Genomic DNA, 20586 nt, shown 5'->3' with positions numbered 1-20586 from the left:
TTGGAAAAATCAACCTCACCAACTTTGACAGCAACAGAACCACAGCATCTTAGAATCGCAGAATCTTAAGATGTTAGAACCAAAAAAGGACTATTTAGCCCCACCCAGCCCACCTAGTTTTATGGGTGAAGGAACAGAGGCTCAGAGAGGCCACCTACTTGGCCAAGGTGACATAGCATGTCAGGGCATCTCTCTTGTCCCCAGCCCAACTGTATGCCGGTGTTGTCCTGGGCTCTGGAGGTGGGGTAATGAATACATCAGATACAGCCCAGGCCCCCTTCTCAGGCTGCCCCTCCCACCTGCTGTCCTGCTCTCTGAATAGCTTTGCAGAGACTCCCAGCCAGGAAGCCAGAATGAGCCCCCGGCTGCTTTTTGTAAACAGCTTTTGAAGTCTCGTTTTCTGTCACAGCTCTTATAACTAGCTCAGAATGGGGCTCATACCTGTGTTCAACCCTGATGTGTTGAGTGAATTCATATCTTGAAGGCGTGGCTCTAAGTTCGAGTCTTTCTTTCACTTCTTCTCTCAGTGGTGTTTCGGGGGGCAGGAGTCTGGGCAGCGGGGAGATGAAGCAGGCCCCAGGATCGCTCCCCTGATCAGGGCAGGTGACGGCCCTCACTTAGCCTCCCATCTGCCCACCAGCATCCCTGCACCAGGAGCTGGTTCCAAGCCAGGTCCGCTCAGGACCAAGTTTTCCAGGGTTGGGGCCTCCGCCTGACATAATACGTAACAGTAATTAAGAAATAAGCCACCTCGCCCAGCTTCACAGCAATCATTTGGCTAAGTAACTACCATGGTCCAGTGCCTCAAAAATCACCATTAGAGTACGCTCCTTATGGCCATAAAATTTCTCGTTTTCTGCCTTTCACCAGCCTCCCCCTGCCATCTTCGCCTTGCTTTATTTATACATTCGTCCTCAAACAATGGCAATAAACTCTTTCCCAGAGTGTTGCAAATCAGAAATTTGTCCACATTTTTCCACCACCTTCCACTGTGGACCTGCTCTGCCTGGGAACGGCCCAGCCAGGCCAGCTGGAGAGGGCTGGGTTGCCGTAGATTGATGGGGGCACGACAGGATGGGGTTGCTGGGGAGAGAGGGTGGGGAGGGGGCCAGCGGGAGAATGCACCATGAAAGGCCTCTCGCTGCCCAGCGACCAGCCGGAGACACAAGGGGCCCATGAGTGGCGGGGGGAGGGGAGGGGAAGTTGGGGGAGGAGAGGGGAAGGGAAGGATAAGGCTTCCCCACCCCCTTCTCCTAAGAGGAAAAGAGGGGGATTGGGGGATCCCGGGAGGCAGGGCAGGCCCCAGGCTGAATGGGAGGGTGATGACATTGGTCCTTCCCCTCCCCCACAGGAAGCAGATGATCTCAGGGCGTCCTGTAGCTCATGCTGCACACCACACAGCTTAGGATCCTTAGGATCGTACCCCTTTCCGAAACTCCTCAGCACCCCCACCAGTCAATGACCCTTTCTCCAGCAACAGGCATCGTTGAAAGCCGGCCTCACTGTATGCCCCGCACTGTCCTGAACCCTGGAGATGGGGTTTATCCATCAGATACAGCCCAGGCCCCTTCTCAGGCTGTTCTTTGAGATCCAGGAAGACCCCTTGGTTTTAGGGGTAGGGAAAATGCGACTCAGAGAGGGGTTTAGACTCAGCAAAGGTCACACAGCAAGTTGGAGGTAAAGTCAGGGACAAACTTCAGGGTTTCAACCCCAGTCCCCCTCGTCTTTACAACCAGCCCACAGGCTCCTCTGGGCCACGTGAAGAGTCCTCTCATCTAAATGGGGCATGCTATTGACTGGAGGTGATTTGGGGGACACTTCCGCCATGATAACTCGTGTTTTAATCTGGCGTTCCTGGAGGCAGTAACAGGGGAAATAACCAAGTTAATGGCTTTGGTATTGGTGTCTCCAGAGCACCGGTGAAGTCTTTGTCATTGGGCGGGCTTCTCAGGTGGAGATTTTGTTTCTAAGGGGGGCGGCATGGCCTCCATTATAGCAACTGCCCCAGTGGTGGGCGTGTTGGGCTTGTGTTTCCAGCGATCCTGCTTGACTTTCTCATCAGCACTGCAGGACCGGCGCACAGCATGCCCATCTTTCAGAGAGCACGTCTCTTTCATGGTGGCAGGATCCTGAGACCCCTAGTTCCCGTCGTGATGAACATTAACTGCTGTAGCTTTTGTTAGTGTGGTTTGTGAGGCACAGCTGGATGCTTGGTAAACACCTGTGGGGCACATGCTTCTCTGCACACCTTGCTAGGTGCACAGAATGTCAGGTTTCAGAGTTTTCCTGGGAGGCCTATTTGAAGGAAGATAGAAGTGTGGGGATAGACGGGAAACTGGAAGGATAGAAATAACTCCAGAGGGAAAAGAAACTGGTACAGAGTCCTGGGGGAGAAGCTCCAACTTTGGGGAAGCTTAATCAGTTCTTCTTGCTGTGCGTGTGATGACGAGGGTGGCTTTATTTAACTGATGGCTGCAGTTCCTATAGACTGTGATTAAAAGCATTCTAGCCGGGCACAGTGACTCACGCCTGTAATCCCAGCACTTCGGGAGGCTGAGGTGGGCAGATCACGAAGTCAGGAGTTCAAGACCAGCCTGACCAATATGGTGAAACCCTGTCTCTACTAAGCATACAAGAATTAGCGAGCCATGGTGGCATTCACCTATACTCCCAGCTACTTGGGAGGCTGAGGCAGGAGAAACGCTTGAACCCGGGAGGTGGAGGTTGCATTGAGCCAAGATCGCGCCACTGCACTCCAGCCTGGGTGACAGAGTGAGACTCCATCTCAAAAAAGAAAAAAAGAAAAAGAAAAAGAAAGAAAAGTAAAGAAAAGAATCATTGAGCCAGGCACAGTGCCTCACGCCTGTAATCCCAGCACTTTAGGAGGCCGAAGCAGGTGCATCATCTGAGGTTGAGAATTCAAGACCAGCCTGACCAACATGGAGAAACCCCTTTTCTACTAAAAATACAAAATTAGCCGGGCGTGGTGGCGCACGCCTGTAATCCCAGCTACTCGGGAGGCTGAGGCAGGAGAAACGCTTGAAGCCGGGAGGTGGAGGTTGCAGTGAGATGAGATCGTGCCATTGCACTCCAGCTTGGGCAACAAGAGCAAAACTCCGTCTCAAAAAAAAAAAAAAAATCCTAGAATGATAGGAACTGCAGAGATGTTCTTAGTCACCCTGCCCTCGAGCAATGCCCAGTATAATAAAAAATAGAGTTTCCACCCTCGAGGAACTCCCAGTCTTATTATAAAGGCACATCTCTACCCTGGGCTGTCCTCAGTTTGATGGGGAGATGGACTTTCCACACATATCCACATATCCACTGAAAGCTAATTATTAGTCTCTAGCAGGAGTTGATACCAAGGGCTGAGGGGACGGCACGGGCAGCAAATGCCACAGGGATTCAAGCAGAGTTCTCTGGATGTGGCAGTCTTGGAGGGTTTCATGGACTATGTGGCCTTCGTGTCCAGACTGGGAGGATGGTGGGGTTAGACAACAGGAACTAATTTGAAGGCAACATCCCAGGACACAAGCCGGTATGGAGGCTGGAAGTGGGTCTGCAGGGGGGGGCATGTTTGAGCCGGTGCCGGGGACCTGGCACGGCAGGCTCAGAAGTGCCACCTCGATGGTTAAGAGGGCACTGGGACCGACGCCTGGCCTTCACTGTCATTCTGCCATTGAGTTACTTAACCCCTTTGAGCCTCAGTTTCCTCACCTGTAAAATAGGGCTAATGGAAGTACTGATGAGCATTGTAGTGAGGTGATGTGACTTGCTACAGGAAAGGTGCTTTCGTAAGGTCAAAGCACACTAGCAGTGGTTTGAATGCTTCTTCCCCTGTGGCCTTCACACCCAGCCCCACCGGAGGACACTGCATGGGTTCACAGAGCCCCGTCTTCAGGGTAGAGTGAGCCCCAGGTTTAAGTCCTTCTTCATGGCTGAGCCCGGAAGCAGGGAGTTACATGGGCAGAGGGAGGAGGCCGAAAGCCATTTTCCATCTCCACCTCCAAACAACTTTCCAACTGGACACAGCCCCTCTGTCTCCCAGGGCTCCAGTACTGTGGAGGGGTGAGGGCATAGGGACGGGGAGAAGGAGGGTCCCGCAGGCTTGGCCTCTCAGGCACGTGGTCCTTTCACAGTCGCTCTGTGGGGCACGGATGGGTGATCGGGCTGCCTTTTCCTCGCCATGTCGGGCAGCTTCCTCTGGCCACTGGAGCCCCAGCTACTGCTCTTTCCCCTCTGCTGATTTTGAGACCTCTCCTTAGGCCTCCCTGCTCCAGCTTCCTGGGCGTCTGTCTTCCTCTGGCCCCTTAGTGCCTCCAGCATTTATGCTACAGCTGAATCACTTACCTGAGACCACCTGGCCCCTTCTTTGTAGGTACATTTTGCATCCAGGACAGATTTCTGGGGAAAGGATGGGATGGGATGGACGTGGGGTCTGTGGACATGGCTTGGGGTGTGCAAAGCCTCCACCGTGGAAGAATAAGGAAAGGATGACAAACGCATGTTCATTCATTCAGTCATTTGCTCATTCATTCATCCGTGCATTCATTCCTTTGTGTTTTGTGCCAGGCAAATGTGCTTGCCTCTGAGGGACACAGAAGTAAAATAGGTCCACGCTACATGGAGGGGCCAATAATAACAATAGCAGCAATAATAACAGCTAACATGGATTGGGTGCTTACTGAGTACCTGGAACTGTTCTTGCCTTGCAGTAATTCCTTTCATCTTTGTGCATGACAACTCTATGGGGTTGGTACTATTCTTGTCCTCATTTTACAGATGAGGAAATTGGGTCCCAGAGGAATGAAGTCACTTTCCTAGGTTAGTGGGGGTAGTCGTATCAAGGGTACCCCATTCTGTGTGTTTCTCTAGGTTCCCTCCCCTGGAGCCACACCAGTACCCTGGGGAGTAGGCAGGGTGGTAGCTCTTACTCCCAGGGGATGGATAAGCAGATGGAGATTCCAAGAGAACAAGTGACAAGTGACATGCTCAGGGTCACACCGTAGGTCATGGATGAGCCCAGAGTGCCAGCTCTCCACCTGCCAGGCTGCCGTTTTGAAGGAGAGGAGAGACTGGGTCTGGGAGTGGTGGCTGGCAGGCTGGCTAGCCCAGGAGTGCCCGTCACACACAAGGCTGGGAGCTCAGCCTCCATCCAATTTTCCTCACCTCCCCTCCTCCTTTCTGTCTCCCATCACTCTCGCCCTTTAGAGATAACAAGAATGAGGCTTAGGACTTAAATATACCTGGGAGTTATGGCTGGTGGGAAGCAGATTCCAAACTCGAACCCAGGTCCATCTGACCCCATTGCCTCTACTCTTCTCACCTCTCCCCCAGTGCCAGCCCTTGCTACCTCCACCACACTCTGTGAGACAGGACCAAGCGGGCAAGCCCTTCAGGAGCAGCATAGTGACCTCTGCTCTGCCCAGCACAATCGTTGCTCTCCCTACTGCTTAAATAACTTGGGTGAGTAAATGATTGAAATAACCCACGAGAGAAGTGAATGAGAACTAGCGAGCAATTTCAAGATGGACTTAAAGTCACAGGAAGAGTGTAAAAGATTTTGAGCCGGGTGTGGTGGCTCACGCCTGTAATCCCAGCACTTTGGGAGGCTGAGGTGGGCAGATCACTTGAGGTCAGGAGTTTGAGACCAGCCTGACCAACATGGAGAAACCCAGTCTCTACTAAAAATATGAAGTTAGCCGGTTGTGGTGGTGCTTGCCTGTAATCCCAGCTACTCGGGAGGCTGAGGCAGGAGAATTGCTTGAACCCAGGAGGCAGAGTTTGTGGTGAGCTGAGAGTGCGCCATTGTACTCCAGCCTGGGTAACAAAGCAGGACTCCATCTCAAAAAAAAAAAAAAGATTTGACACTGAGCTCCTCTTAGAGTAGGCCTGCCCCTGCCCCCCAAGGTGCCCTCTTAAAATGTCCCACCTCGTCCTCCTCACTAATCCACAGCTGCCACCCCTTCCAAAACTCCATATTAGCTGCACAGGACACCAGCATGATAAAGAGACTGAGTTGGAAGGGTCCTCATGACATCTTCAGCTTCAACCTCTTGCTTCATCTTCCATATGTGCTTTGTGCTTGGTACACAGCTTGGTGCAGAAGAAAGAGCTCTGGGTCTGCCACGAGAATGCAGGGCTCTGAATTCTGTCCGTGCAACTACACAGTACCATTTCAAGCGGTACTACTTCCTTCTTCCTAGAAAGGCTTCTTCCTGGCAGGAATGTATACACAGTGCCCTCTAGTGTCTAAGGACAGTACCATGCTGCTAGCACAAAGCCAGGATCAGAGAATGCCCCACTGCAGTTTCCCCTTGCATCAGATTTTGTGGTGCAAATCATCTACCTAGGGCTTAGAATTTTATTTTATTTTATTTTATTTTATTTATTTTTATTTTTATTTTTTTATACAGAGTTTCATTCTTGTTGCCTGGGCTGGAGTGCAATGGTGCAATCTCCGCTTACTGCAACCTCCACTTCCCAGGTTCAAGTGATTCTTCTGCCTCAGCCTCCAGAGTAGCTGGGATTACAGGCATGCACCACCATGTCTAACTAATTTTGTATTTTTAGTAGAGACGGTGTTTCACTATGTTCATCAGGCTGGTTTCGAACTCCTGACCTCAGGTGATCCACCCGCCTGGGCCTCCCAAAGTGCTGGGATTACAGGTGTGGGCCACTAGGCCCAGCCGGGCTTAGAATTTAAAAATCCGGCCTGGTGGGGTTCGATGGGAGCTCCCTGGAGAAGAAAAAGTTTTGTCAAGTTTTGTGAACAAGGGAGAGTCCAACTGTGGCTTTCCTAAAGACACTCTCCTCCCTCCCTCCTCTCCTTGAGTTGGGAGAGTGAAATTGAACCTGTGGGCTTCTCTCAGTCACTGGGAGACAGCGTAGGATTTGGAGTCAGACAGAGCCTATTTGGATCCTCATGTTGCCAATGCTTCCTGGCCCCCAGGAGGCCTCTGGGGCAGCCAGAGGACCTGGCCACCGAGCCTGAGGCCTGGGTTCTGGTTAGGGGCCGGCGGGACCCTTCAGATGTCAGCATGGAGGGGTCTCGCCCTTTGCCTGCTGTTGGGCCCCATGGAGGGGGAGGAGCCACGTCGCCCCCTTTCTAGAATCCCCTTTGAGAAGAAGCAAGAAGCGCTCCCCACTGAATCAATGCCACCTCACCCTGTCTTCTTCCCAGTAGAGAATTGGGGGTGTGGGGAGCAGCCTGAAGTGGGTGGGACTCCAGCCCTGGAAAACCCCACATTAGAATCCCCACCTTCCACCTTCTGGACAGTGGCCCTGGGCAAGTCCCTGAGACTTGGCTCCTGTCCCCTCCTCTGGGGCCAGCAACTTGGCTGTGTAACCTTGGTCCAAGGGTTGGAGATAATGGACTCCCCAGATGTGCTGTGGTCTTAAGACATACCCGGCCCCTCCTAGGCCTGCCTGGGAAGGGGAGAGAGAAGGTACTGCTGGGCTGTGGGGGCAGGGTAGGCAGGACCTGGGGAGTTGATGGAGATCCCATCTGTCAAGGACGGGTCTCAAGGGGAAGGTGCAGAGCCCCCTCTCTACTCCTGTACCCTCACTCAATCCCCTTCTCCACCTGTCCCTGCACTACTGCCCAGCTGCCTGGATGGGGCAGGGCACCTGGCTGGGGTCCCTGTTCACCAGGACAAGAGAGTACATGTGTGGAGGAAGAGGGTGGGGGTCAGGAGAGTGGTCAGGTACAACCAGAAACCAGAGCAGGGCTAACTGGTCAGGCAGTTGGCTCAGTGGCTCCATCCAGGACCTGACCTCCCCTCCACCCGTCTCCCCTGCACCCCTAGAGTAGGGCTGGGTTGATTTCACCTTTGAACTCCCAGATACTGGGACTGAGTGAGTACACAGACACATTCGAAATGAATCAAGCGTGGATAGTTTTGCTCTGTCCCATCAATGAAAATGCAGCTATGGATACCTTAGACCCAGAGGGAGGAGAGCACCGAGGAAGGCTTACCTGTCAGCACAGTTGTTTTTCTACATTTCATTTTCTTTGAACATTCAGCTGTTACCAACTCAGCACTACTTTATGTGCTGTAAGATACCAACTCATTTTATCATCCATTCATTCATGCAACAAATATTTGAGTGCCCACTTTGTGCCGAGCATTGGAGATTCGGCAACGAACAAAAGGACAGTCAAGAATGCCCATTGGCCAGGTGCGGTGGCTCATGCCTGTAATCCCAACACTGTGGGAAACTGAGGTGGGTGGATCATCTGAGGTCAGGGGTTTGAGACCAGCCTGGCCAACATGGCAAAACCCTGTCTCTGCTAAAAATACAAAAATTAGCCAGGCGTGGTGGCAGGTGCCTATAATCCCAGCTACTTGGGAGGCTAAGGCACAAGAATCACCTGAGCCTGGGAGGCGGAGGTTGCAGTGAGCTGAGATCAAGCCACTGCACTCAAGTGTGGGCAACATAGGGAGACTGTCTCAAATAATAATAATAATAATAATAATAATGTCCATCCTTGTGGAGTGTGTGGTGGGTGGTGGACGGGTGCTGGGAACAGATGCCAAAACAGAATACATAGCACGTCTGACTGTGATATGCGCTGAGGAAGAGTTGGGGGTGTCTCTGTTATTATCTGTGTTTTGCACATGTGGGGGCCACAGAATCCAGTCAGACTGAGCCCGGAGCCTGTGCTCCTCAGTGCCCACTCTCCTTGGCCTGACCAGCAGCAAACTGCAGCAGTTCACCAGGCCATGAGGAGGGCAGGAGGGGACGTAGGCAGAGGGCACAGCTTGTGCAAAGGCCTGCCATTGCGGGGGGAGAAGGTGGTGGCTGGAGTCCAGGAAGAGATGGGGTGGGCAGATGCCAGGACAGGTTCCAAGCTAACAGGGGCTCAGGATCTCCTGGCCTCAGTGCTGGGCTGGCTGCATGGGAGCCATGAAGGGAGAGGAGCAGAGATTAAGGACAGTGCTGGCTGGGTGTGGTGCCCAACACTGAGATGAGCACCCAAAAGGAGTGTGAGCAGAGGAGGTGGACTGTAGTGGGACACTTCATCCTCTCCTGGGCTCCCAGGGAGGTTTAACTTGGAGTCCAAGCCCCTGCCTCTCGGTCCGATCCCCCGTCGCCTTGTCCTTGTGTGCGGTCTGACTCCCGCAGCCATGCCCAAGCCCGACGCACCGTGCGCTGGTTACAGCTGAGCGGTTCCCTCGGAGGGGCAGGGAGGGCTCCTGCCATGGCCCCGGTTTGCTGGGCCCCCAGCTGAGCTGTAAATGACTTTTCCATTTTCTGAGACCTGCGCCCAGGCCTGTTTGGTATTCAGGGAGGCCTGGCCCACTCTCGCCAGCTCTCAGCTCTGCCCGAATTACTTGATTAAAACGCATATCAACTATTATGTGATTCGTTTCTCTGCCACAGCTCCACGCCGGGGCCTATGTTAAACTGTAATAAAAGCTGGGTTGGGAGTCTGCTGGAGAGGAGAGCACAGGAGCACGGGTGGGAGGGTTTCTGGGGGGTGTGAGGGAGGCTGAGAGAAGGACCCCAAACCTCAGGGTCACTGCTGGCCTCCACTGATCTGGGGTGGGTGATTTAGAGATGGGTCAGCTGCTTCCTGGTCCTCTGTGAGCTGGGTAGGTCCAGAGATTGTGGCCACTTTAGTTCAAGGATTTTCCTCTGGCAAAAGATAGAGGAGGGAAAGGGTGGGGATGGAAGAGAAGCCACATTGGTTTTCGGGATCAGAAATGGAATGTTCCATCACCCGGGAACTTGCTGTAGCCAAATTGGCCTTCTCTGGACTGGACTGGGAGTCCTGAGTCCTGGGTTTACTTTGCAGCCTCACTGCCCTGGGACTCCACTGAGTATCTGTAAAATGGGGATAACAGTGCCTGCCTTCCCCTCCCCTTATTGGGAGAGACTGTATTGGGACAACAAAAGGCCTTGTAAACTGTAGAGCACTGTGCACAAGTGCAAGGGGGTGACTGCTGCAGTGTGTCAGAGTTCAAGAGGAACGTTGTGATCACTCTGCCAAGCTCTATTCATTCAAGAGGCCTTTACTGAGCACGTGCTGTGTCCCAGGTGTAGTCCCTGCCGCACTCAAGGATCTCCCAGCCCAATGAGACCCACAGAACCATAAACGGTTGAGTTCAGTGTCTCCTGATGAGCTTTGAGAACCCCAAGTGGGGGGGACTGAAATCACCTTGGATGGGCCCAGGAAGCCTTGCTGGGGGAGGTGATCCAAGAGCTGGATGGTGCTGGATGAGCACTCCCAGGAAGAGGGAAGGCGCTCTGAGCAGAGGAAGCTCGTGTTCAAAGGCATCAAGGCAAGACCCACCTGGCTCACTCACTCACAGAAGCTGTGAGTGACTGGACAGGGAACTGCATGGGATGGTGTGGCGAATGGGGGGACACATGGGAAGGGCCCATGGTGGTTGAGGCCTTGCTGGCATGGCGGAGGCTTCCTGGCACACGCTGGCAGTCAGTGATGGCTTCCAGAGGTCAGTGGCTGTGAAAGGAGGCTTTGAAGGGGAAGGGAAAGGGAAAGGCAAAGGCTGGGGGAGAGATGACGAGAGCTTCCCCCAGCAACCTTCCATCCATCACCATCACCATCACCATCACCTCAGCCTGGGCTTGACTCTGCCTGGAGCTGAACTTGCTCCTGCCCACCCCAAAGCTTTGACAACCCAAACGGCTCCTAGCACCTCCCACCCCTCATTCTGTCCCGAGGCTCTGCTTCTCTAACGAGTCACAGGCTGCCTTGATGTTTTACGTCTGTCCTGCGCCCTGGTTCATCTGGCAGTGTTTCCTCCACTGGACTGGAAAATCCCCAGGACAGGGGTGATACCTCCTCTATCAGACTGGGAGCTTCCTAAAACAGAGGCTGTTTCTCCCCCATGAGATTGGGAGGTCTCTCAGGTAGGAGCTGCAATTCTCCTTTGCTCAGTATGGACCGCCCCACATCCGTAATTAGAGACAGGATCCAGGAACCCAGAGAGAGCGTCTCTCCCTGTATCCTTCTGTTTTGGGACAATCTCCAGACCAGCACTCCCTGGGACCATCCATTCCTTAGCTATTTGAGAGTGCGAGGGCAGGAGCCCAGGCTGGCCATGAGGCTGCTCCCCCACTGCGCACCCCGAATCTGGCTGCCGTTTAATGAATGCATTCCCATGTTCACTCCCCCACATCCCTATCCCCGAACCCAGGCTTCACCAAGGTACCAGCTTTTGGTGCACAGAAGACTCAGCCCCAACCAGCAGGGCCTCTGTGGCCAATTCCACCTAATCCTGTTGATTAACTCTGAGGCTAAATGGTTTCCAGGGGTGGGGAGTGGGAAGGGCACCCCAAGAAAGTGGGGGTGCAGGAAGCTGAAGTGAGGTTGATGTGGTGGCAGTGGGGCTCTTTGTGTCCCTTCTCACGCTGCTTTGGCCCTGTACTCCCCACCCTGTTTCCTTTTCTGTCATCACCACCGTCATTGTCCTCATCATCAACAATAGTAATAGCCTTCATGGGTCCTTGAAGTTGCAAATTACTCCCATCATCTTTATTTTATTTTATTTCATTATTATTTTTTATTTTTATTTTTTGAGACAGAGTCTTGCTCTGTTGCCCTGGATGAAGTGCAGTGGCATGATCTCAGCTAACTGCAACCTCCACCTCCCAGATTGAAGTGATTCTCCTAGCTCAGCCTCTCAAGTAACTGGGATTACAGGCACGCACCATCATGCCCGGTTAATTTTCATCTTTTTAGCAGAGACGGGGTTTCACTATGTTGCCCAGGACTGTCTTGAACTCCTGACCTCAGGTGGTCCACCTGCCTCAGTCTCCCAAAGTGCTGGGATTGCATGCGTGAGCCACCACACCAGGCCCCATCATCTTTATTTCACTCCATTGTCAAAGCCATCTAGGGAGGCATACAAGGATGTATTGTTATCTTCATTTTTATAGCTGAGGAAACCAAGGTCCTGAGAAGGGGAGCGACTTGTCCAAGACCACACAGCTAGGGAAAGACAGAGCCCACAAGCCAGGTCTCAGGCTGCCGAGACCAGGACTCCTGATCAGGCCAGGGCTATCCCAGAGGCCCTCAAACTCCCTCTCCCAATCTGTCCCTTCCTGCCATTTCCTCTCCAGGGCTTACTGGTTGTGTGTCCTCCATCCAAGTGACTGAACCTCTGTGAGCCTCGGTATACCTATTTGTAAAAGAGTCAATAGTCCCAGCTTCACAGACCTATGAAGGCTGGCACAGAAGTTTCTAAAATGGGGGTCTCTTCCCCTGAACTTGGCCAAGGCGGGTGGTGGAAGCTCTTTTTCAGGGGTTGAAGTCACAAACAAAGTGCAATTCTGTTCTCTTGAGATCTCTCTGGATCTCAGTGGACAGCGAGACAGAGCTCTGCCCTCCCCACTCAGTGTCCAGAGGGTTGTTATGGCAACCTCCAACATCCCAGAGGATCATGCCAGATCCTCTTGGACAAGAGAGACCTATGGGCCCTGCTTGGCCTTCCCCAGTCTGGTCTTCAGTCTGGGCATCTCTCTGGATCCACGGAGTTCCCCAAATCCCTGCAGAATAAGGAGTGGGAAGGACAAGGAGACAGGAAGGAATTAGACCTAGAACTCCATGGTGAGTCTAGAAAGCTGCAGGTGACTTGCAGGACTGAGGGATCAGCTGACGCATGAAGGCACTGAGGCCGGGGCTCGGCAAAAGCACCTTGAATTTCATCTATCAGTGGCATAAAGCAAATGTTGGTCCTTTGCTAACTGCAGTCATGATTTTGGTCACAACTCTATATCTTGTCCTATTATTTCCTTAATATTTTACTATATCCAAAAGCACCTTTAAAAACCGAATTCAAGGATACTAATGCTCTTATAAATGGAAAATGAGTATCATTTCCTATAAATAGATGGGAACCATAAAAACCATAAATAGCATAAAAACAAGCAACGTTGTTAAATTCTACCTAGAGACTTGCACATGGGAAGCTGTGAGCTCGGGGCCTGCCCTCTCTTTGTTAAGAAGAGAGAAAAACTGTGTTAATGACTGTCTCAGACTGTGCTGGCCTCAGTGGGGCCACCAGCCACGTGTGACTATGTGAATTTGAATTGAAATTAAATACAATGAAAGATGAAGTTCTTCAGTTGCAGTAGGGAAGTTTCAGATGCTCAAAACCCCATGTAGCTAGTACTGCCACATTGAACACTGCGAATCTACAACGTTTCCCTCATCGCAGAAACTCTTATTGGACAGCGCTGCTCTAGAACTGAATGGAGACTCAGTCAGATTAGTATTTCCAGACCAGGAGCGGTGGCTCACACCTGTAATCCCAGCAATTTGGGAGGCCGAGGCTGGCGGATCACCTGAGGTCAGGAGTTCAAGACCAAAGTTGGAGACCAGCCTGGCCAACATGGCGAAACCCCGTCTCTGCTAAAAGTACAAAAATTAGCCGGCCGTGGTGGCATGTGCCTGTAGTCCCAGCTACTCGGGAGGGTGAGGCACAAGAATCATTTGAACCCAGGAGGCGGAGGTTGCAGTGAGCAGAGATGGCACCACTGCACTCCAGCCTGGGCGACAGAGCAAAACTCCATCTCAAAAATAAAAAATAAAAAAGACTAGGATTTCCCCCAGGACAAGCCTGTGCCTCCTCCATCAGACTGGGGCTTTCCGAGGGTAGGGCCTGTGTCTGCCCTCTGACCTCTGTGAGGTCAGACCTCACAGCTCTGAGGACAGTCTCTGCCCAGAGATTGCACTCCCTACAACTCTGGTCCCCATCCCACTCAGCTCCTCTCTGAGCTCAAGTGTCCTCACTGGAGAACTGAATCTGGTGCCCCATTCCCCATCCATGGGCTGGCCTCCCTGCCTGCCCGACAAATGCCTGCTTCCTTCTTCTGAAGCCCCAAGGGCTGGCTTTCTCAGTCGCCGTCAGAACACTGAGGTTATGCAGTGCATTTCAGGAATTGAATCCTTGGCGTTAGTTGTATTTGGCTCTGAGCCCCAGACATGGTGGGGAAGGGCCCCCAGAATGGCAGCTGTGCCCACCGTGGTCTCCCCACAGTGACTGGGGGGCTGGGCAGCTGGTAGCCCCGGCAGGAAAGGCAAGGGCAGAGGAGGGTGTTAGACCTGACCCCAGGTCTCTGCCCTTGGGGATGAGGCAGGCCACGATGAAGGCAGGACTCCCTTGCAATCCGTTCCTTCGCTGTGTGGCACAGCATCATAGTCAGAGACCACCTGGCACTGGCCAACAAAAAGCAAGGATAACTTCCCAACGGACAAGATAGCAGGATGGAAGCAAGTGGGTACAGGGCAGAGAGGCATTGCCAAGATGGATGACCCTCCAGGCGCATGACCTCCCACACCCCCAGGCCACACCCACCAGCTTCCTGGCTATGAATGTGGCCCCATGATTAAATTACCCAGCATGCCTTTTGACACCCCAGGCCTTTGCATGTGCTCTCCCCTCTGCCTGCAGTGCCTTTCCCTTCACCTCCACTTAACATCTAAGGCTGTACTAGTTTCTCTTTTTGTTTTTGTTGAGGGGAGGAGGGGATTGTCCCTTGGGGGAGGAGTCTAGGCCTATTCATGTAATTAACACTTGAAGCGATTGGGAGGAAGGGATCTTTGTATTGGTGGAAGGGGTCAGGGCGGGGAGCAGTGTTTCAGTGCACCTCACATTACCTTTCTGGGACTCAGTTTCTCCCATCTCTGATGCAAGCATGAGGTCTCCCAAACTCTTCTAGCTTGACTCAGGCTGAGTGCGCTAAGCCCAGGGCTCAGGTCCTACCTTGCCACTGCATACCTAGCCTCTTCAGGTGCATGGCAAATACTCAATACTCAATAAATGCTTTGGGGGAGGGAGTGAATGAGTCAATGACAAAAAATAAAAGTGCTTCCAGGAATACCAGAGATGGAGAAGGAGAGGAAAGGGGAGAAAGAAATGAAGGCAAAAGAGAAAAAGGAGGAAGAGGAGTGCAGAGGAAGGAAGGTAGCCTCTGAGTGTCTGCTCTCTTTTCCATCTTTCTTTCTGCTTCCGCTTCTCCATGCTCCCCGCGGCTCCCCAGGGGCTGCTGAGGGGCAGCTTCAGAACCCTAGCTGGGAGATGCCCTGCTAGCATCCCCTCTGCTAGGTCAGAGATGGGCAGGAGCCACAGGATTGATGGGGACAGGGAGTTGGTTCCTGGGTATCTCAGTCCCAACAGCTAAGGAGGCTGAGCAGGGGCTTCCTGCAGCCTCCTTAACTTGGGCCCAGGGCTGAAGCAGATTCCTGGCCTGATAACCCCAACCAGGCCTGGGAAGTGAGCTGGCTCCAACCTTCTGGGCTCTCCAGGCCCAGGAAGCAAAAGGCCTTCACCCACCCCCAGTCTCCATGGTGGAAATTAGTGGGGATGATGGGATGGGGTCCATGGCCTTGACCAAGGTCATTCAGGTGAGGTCTCCTCTAGCCTAGGAGGATCATTCACACAACCCTGGGACATCCCAGAGAGAGCTTGTCAGTGGAAGTCACCTAATCCAAACCCTTCATGTCACAAATGGGGAAAGTGAGGCCTGAGGAGGGGAGGTGGCCTTCCCAGGGTCACTGACATTTAGGAGCAGAGTCAGGCCTGGAATCTAAGCTTCTTGATGGGCAGCTCCGGATGTATGCACTTTTTCTCTTTTTGAGACAGGGTCTTGCTCTGTTGCCCAGGATGAAGTATGGTGGTGTGATTGGCTTACTGTAACCTAGAACTCATGGGCTCGAGTGATTCTCCCACTTCAGTCTCTTGAGTATCTGGGACTACAGGCATGCACGTCCACACCAAGCTAATTTTCTTACTTTTTTCTGGAGGTGGAGTCTTGCTATGTTGTCCAGGCTGGTCTTGAACTCCTGGGCTCAAGACCTGGGCTCTAGCAATCCTCCTACCTCAGCCTCCCAACATGCTGGGATTACAGGCATGAGCCACCATACCTGGATGCCTTTTTCTTAAAGTCAGGATTATTGAGGTATAGTTAATATACAGAAAAAGTCTGCCCTTTTAATTGAGAATATAGCTCTATGGATTTTGTCAAACGTATCTCACCATGAAACCATCCCTTGAGTCTTATGTCATGGACATCCTTGCATGTCAGTGAAAATAAACAAAATGCCCAACCAGAGGGGACTGTTTTGTTGTTGTTGTTGTTTGTTTGTTTTTCCCTAAAGGGAAAGATTTTGCAAGAAAGTATTTAAGCAATACTCTAGGGTTGGGCATGGAGGTTGCGTCCCATCCTTCACATTGATAAACAATGCTAGGGTGAACATCCTTCTATCTTGTGCTTGGGAGGAGTCTGATCCTCAGTGCGGTGATGGCTCCTAGGTGGGCACGAGTGTGCCTGGTGGTCTCCTCCCAGACCCGATCACCCTTCCATCTCTCTAAGCCCCTGCCCTCTCCCTCCCTCTCCTCCCGCTGCAGGGAACCGGCTGGATGAGGGCTCGGATGTGGAGTCGGAACCTGACCTCCCACTGAAGCGCAAGCAGCGCCGCAGTCGGACCACATTCACGGCCGAGCAGCTGGAGGAGCTGGAGAAGGCCTTTGAGAGGACTCACTACCCGGACATCTACACCCGTGAGGAGCTGGCGCAGAGGACCAAGCTGACCGAGGCGCGTGTGCAGGTGAGGAGGCACCTGCGGTGTTGGTGCTGCAGGTATACACCAGAGATTCAGAAGTTTGGGTTGGCCAAGGTCAGTGGGTTTCATAGGACCTCTCAGGGGGGTTTACAACAGGTTCAGGGGGTTGTGTAGACAAGTAATGCCACCAGTGCAGAGTTAGTAGGCAGCAAATGTTGATTGACTGAGAGCTGGACAGCCCAAAGAGGAGGGAAGAATGGAGGAAGAGATAGAGGGAAGGGGGAAGAATAGGAAGAAGGGGGAAGGGAAAGAAGGATGAAAGAAGGAATGAAAGAAGGGAAGGAAGCCAGGTGCGGTGGCTCACACCTGTAATCCCAGCACTTTGGGAGGCTGAGGTGGGCGGATCACTTGAGGTCAGGAGTTCAAGACCTGCCTGGCCAACATGGCGAAACCCCATCTCTACTAAAAATACAAAAATTAGCTGGGCATGGTGACGGGCACCTGTAATCCCAGCTACTCAGGAGGCTGAGGCAGGAGAGTCACTTGAACCTGGGAGGCAGAGGTTGCAGTGAGCCAATATCACACCACTGTACTCCAGCTTGGGCGACAGAGCAAGACTCTGTCTCACAAAAAGAAAGAAAGAAGGGAGGGAGGGAGGGCATTAGTTCAGCCAGAAGAAGGGGTTTGGGGAGTATAAAAATCTCCAAATCTCTGATGAGCAGAGGAAGTGATCAGGAGGAAGATTTCCAAACAAGCCTAGCTTCCTCTGATGGGTGATGAGTGTCCCGTTACCGGAAGCATGCAAGTAGGATGGGCAGGCCAGTTCCTGGCAGGTTAGATGCATCAGGGCAGGATGGGCAGACCCCGAAGACCCTGAACATCCCCTCCATGGCCTCAGTGTGTGGGAAGGAAGAGGGGAGAAGAGCAAGAGCCTCTCGACAGCTCGAGGACGGCCCCGCCTGCTCTCTGTCGGTGGGTTGAGGGGCAAAGGCCTGCTGCAGGGGGCCTGGGGGCATTGCCTCACCTCCCCAGGCCAAACTCTCAGATTCCAGGAGGCCTACAGTTGTTCTCCAAGTGCAGGAGCCTCTCTGGGGGCCTGGCTGGAGAGGGCTGAGGCTAGAGGATTGCGGATGGAGGAGGAAGAGCCGGGACAAGTCGTGATGAACGGCTCCTGTGGGAATCCATTCCCCAGCTGTCTCCTCCATGGACGGGGAGGCGTTGAGGGAGGGGAAAGATCCCCATTACCAGAATCTAAGCAGTGCTCAGGGAGTCAGAGCAGCCTGCAGAGGCGACACCCCAAACTGCTGACGGCAGGCATTTCCACCCAAGAGGAGCCAGCCTTTGGCCGGCACCCACTTAGCCAGTGGCGTTGCTGGGGCTGCTTCTCAAACGTGACCTAGTGGAAGCTCGGACCACCTTGTCAGGTCAGCATGGTCACCCCCTACAAGCCATGGGTGCAGAAACTGGAAGTTCAGAGAAGCAACATGCCCAGGGGCACAAGCTGGATGGGGGCTGAGCCAGGCCCAGCTGCTGGCAAAACCCACGTCATTTCCATCCAGGGAAAGGAACAAGCTGAGTCACAAGCTGAAATTTGAAAGCAACTGGGACAATCCTAGAAGCAAGGGACCTTTCAGCACTCCAGGACCCAGCGGACACCCCTGCACCCCCCTGTCCCCACTCCCAGATTAGGGGCCCTTTGCTTCCTTTGAGGGAGACCCCAAGGGGAAGGAGGCAGAAGGCAGCAGCCAGCTCATCTCATTCCCTCCCCTCCTGACCGAGGTGATATCCGAGCTGGCTCCAGGCCTCCCTCCCGCTCTGATCCTCCTGCAGCTGTTCTCCTGGGCACATTCCTGGGCGCTTTCTCGTTCCCACGTCTGGCGGCCACGGCGGCTTCCCACCACCTTGAAGCCTGACTGCTCCTTGTAAAATTTCCTGGCTGTCAGAGCAGTGCTTTTATTGGCCCAGGGGACTCAGAAACAGGTGTCACTCAAGGTCCACGGAGGGAGGGGGTCTGGGAATGGAGAAGCAGCCAGAGTCCAGGCAAAGCCATCCTGAGGGGGCGGGGCCTACCTCCTGCTTGTTGACTTCCTGTCATACTCTATGCTTCCCCAGTGCAGGGAGCTCCCTCTGGGTCAGGGCAGGGACTCCTCATTAGACCAGAATCTCTCCCAGGGCAGGGCTGGATCTCCCCACTTGGCCTGAGAGCTTTCTCAGAGAAGAAGGAACAAAAAATGTTGAGTTTTTAAAGAATAAACGGCCAGGCATAGTGGCTCACTCCTGTAATCCCAGCCCTTTGGGAGGCCGAGGCAGGTGGATCACCTGAGGTCGGGAGTTCGAGACCAGCCTGACCAACATGGAGAAACCCCATCTCTACTAAAAATACAAAATTAGCCCGGTGTGGTGGCGCATGCCTGTAATCCCAGCTACTCGGGAGACTAAGGCAGGAGAATCGCTTGAACCCGGGAGGCAGAGGTTGCAATGAGCCGAGATCATGCCATTGCACTCCAGCCTGGGCAACAAGAGCAAAACTCTGTCTCAGAAAATAAAAATAAAATAATAATAATAAATAAATAAAATAAAATAAAATAAACATTTAGCCTGGAGAAGTAGAGACTTGAAGGACATAGCTGCTCTGAGAGTCCCCAAAGGGTAAGCCCAGGGCAGGGTCAAGAGAGGAGCATCTAAAGTCCAATACGAAGGTCTGCAGGAAAGAGCTCAAGACTGAGAGCTCAGGGTTCCTGCCTTTGGTCAGCTGTGCCACCTTCACCAGGTCAATTTCCTTTCCTGAGACTTCGTTTCCTATCTGCTCATAAGGGGATGGAACCCAACAATCACTAAGACCCTTGCATTTCTAAGATCCTTACTTATTGACAATCAGGGATGCTTTGCGAGGTGATGAGATTCCCATTACCAGAAGTGTTCAAACAAAAACGCAATGTCCAGTCAATCAGGGACCCTGAGGTCTTTGAGTTATGACCTCAAAGTCCCCTGAGTACTGCTTAGATTGTATGGCTTCATACATTTTAGGTCTTGGTCTTTGATTCTAAAGGTCTGTGGTTCTGGGATTTTGCAATCCTATAATATCTCATCTCAGTGGACCTGGGAGATGGGTGAGTTGGTGGATTGGCTCAGGGCGGGCTTGGAGCCGAATACCTAGATGTGGATTCCAGCTCTATCTCTTACCCTCTCCACCGTTCACCCATCTCTCACCTGCAAGATGATGATAATAATGTCTGCCGTGCTCTGAGGATTAAATGATTACATGTTAAAAAAAAAAAAAAAAAGAGGAAGTACTTGCACACAGAAGGGCCGTAAATGGGAGTTGTTCTTACTAAAATGCTGCCTGTTCTTGGCAGCTCCAATACTAGCCACCTTTGCAGCTCCAGGTACGTTCACCCAGCAGTCATTTATGGAGTCTTTGCTGTATGCCAGGTGCAGTTCTAGGCATTGGGGATTCACTGGGCAGAAAGCTTTGCCGACTTGAAGCTGGCATTCTCATAAACACGTGCGCAGGTAAACATGATGTCAGGCGGGGATCTGGTCACCAAAGAGTGGCCTGTTTTCCTCTCTGGCTCCCTCAAGCCCTGCTTCACTGCAGGGGCCGGGAGCCTCTGCTTGAAGCCTGCTGGATGTTACCAGTGCCTGTAACACGTCTGCCTCAGCCAGGAGAAAGCCAGAGCCACGTGAAGGGCAGCCAAGGGGGTGTCAGGCAGGAGAACCCATGCCTGGAGACGCATCACTCCTTTCTCTGGAGTGACGCATATATCTTCCTTAGAGGTGAACAGATCCATTTTTTCCAGGGTGCCACAACCCTGAGCCTGTGAATTTCTTTCACCCCATGGCCTTTCCCATGGCTGCCTGTGATGACTTCCCCGTCCTTCAGATGATCAGCACCAGGAAACTAAGGCTGTGTGCAGTGCCTCTTTACTTTACGGTCCTTGGAACCCTGCTCTTTGCTTGGGGTTGGGATGGGATGTTCTGAACAGAAATCCCATCGTGGAGACACTACAGGAGATTCACCAATTAACAACTTACACTGAATCTCTTAA

At 52.7% G+C, this 20586-nt stretch overlaps 1 protein-coding gene across 1 annotated transcript in view; it reads left to right on the top strand.

Annotated features, from left to right (window-relative positions):
- PAX7 (paired box 7) overlaps positions 1–20586 on the top strand; it is a 105547-nt gene that overhangs the window by 44648 nt on the left and 40313 nt on the right. Inside the window, exon 5 of the mRNA XM_015441872.4 lies at positions 16383–16582. Within this exon, the coding sequence (XP_015297358.3) occupies positions 16383–16582 (200 nt within the window). The remainder of the gene's footprint in view (positions 1–16382; positions 16583–20586) is intronic.

This window comes from Macaca fascicularis, chromosome 1 (assembly GCF_037993035.2).
Source record: "Macaca fascicularis isolate 582-1 chromosome 1, T2T-MFA8v1.1".
NCBI lineage: Eukaryota > Metazoa > Chordata > Mammalia > Primates > Cercopithecidae > Macaca > Macaca fascicularis.
Note: the sequence above shows the minus strand (reverse complement) of the source record. Positions and strands in the feature narration are given on the sequence as shown.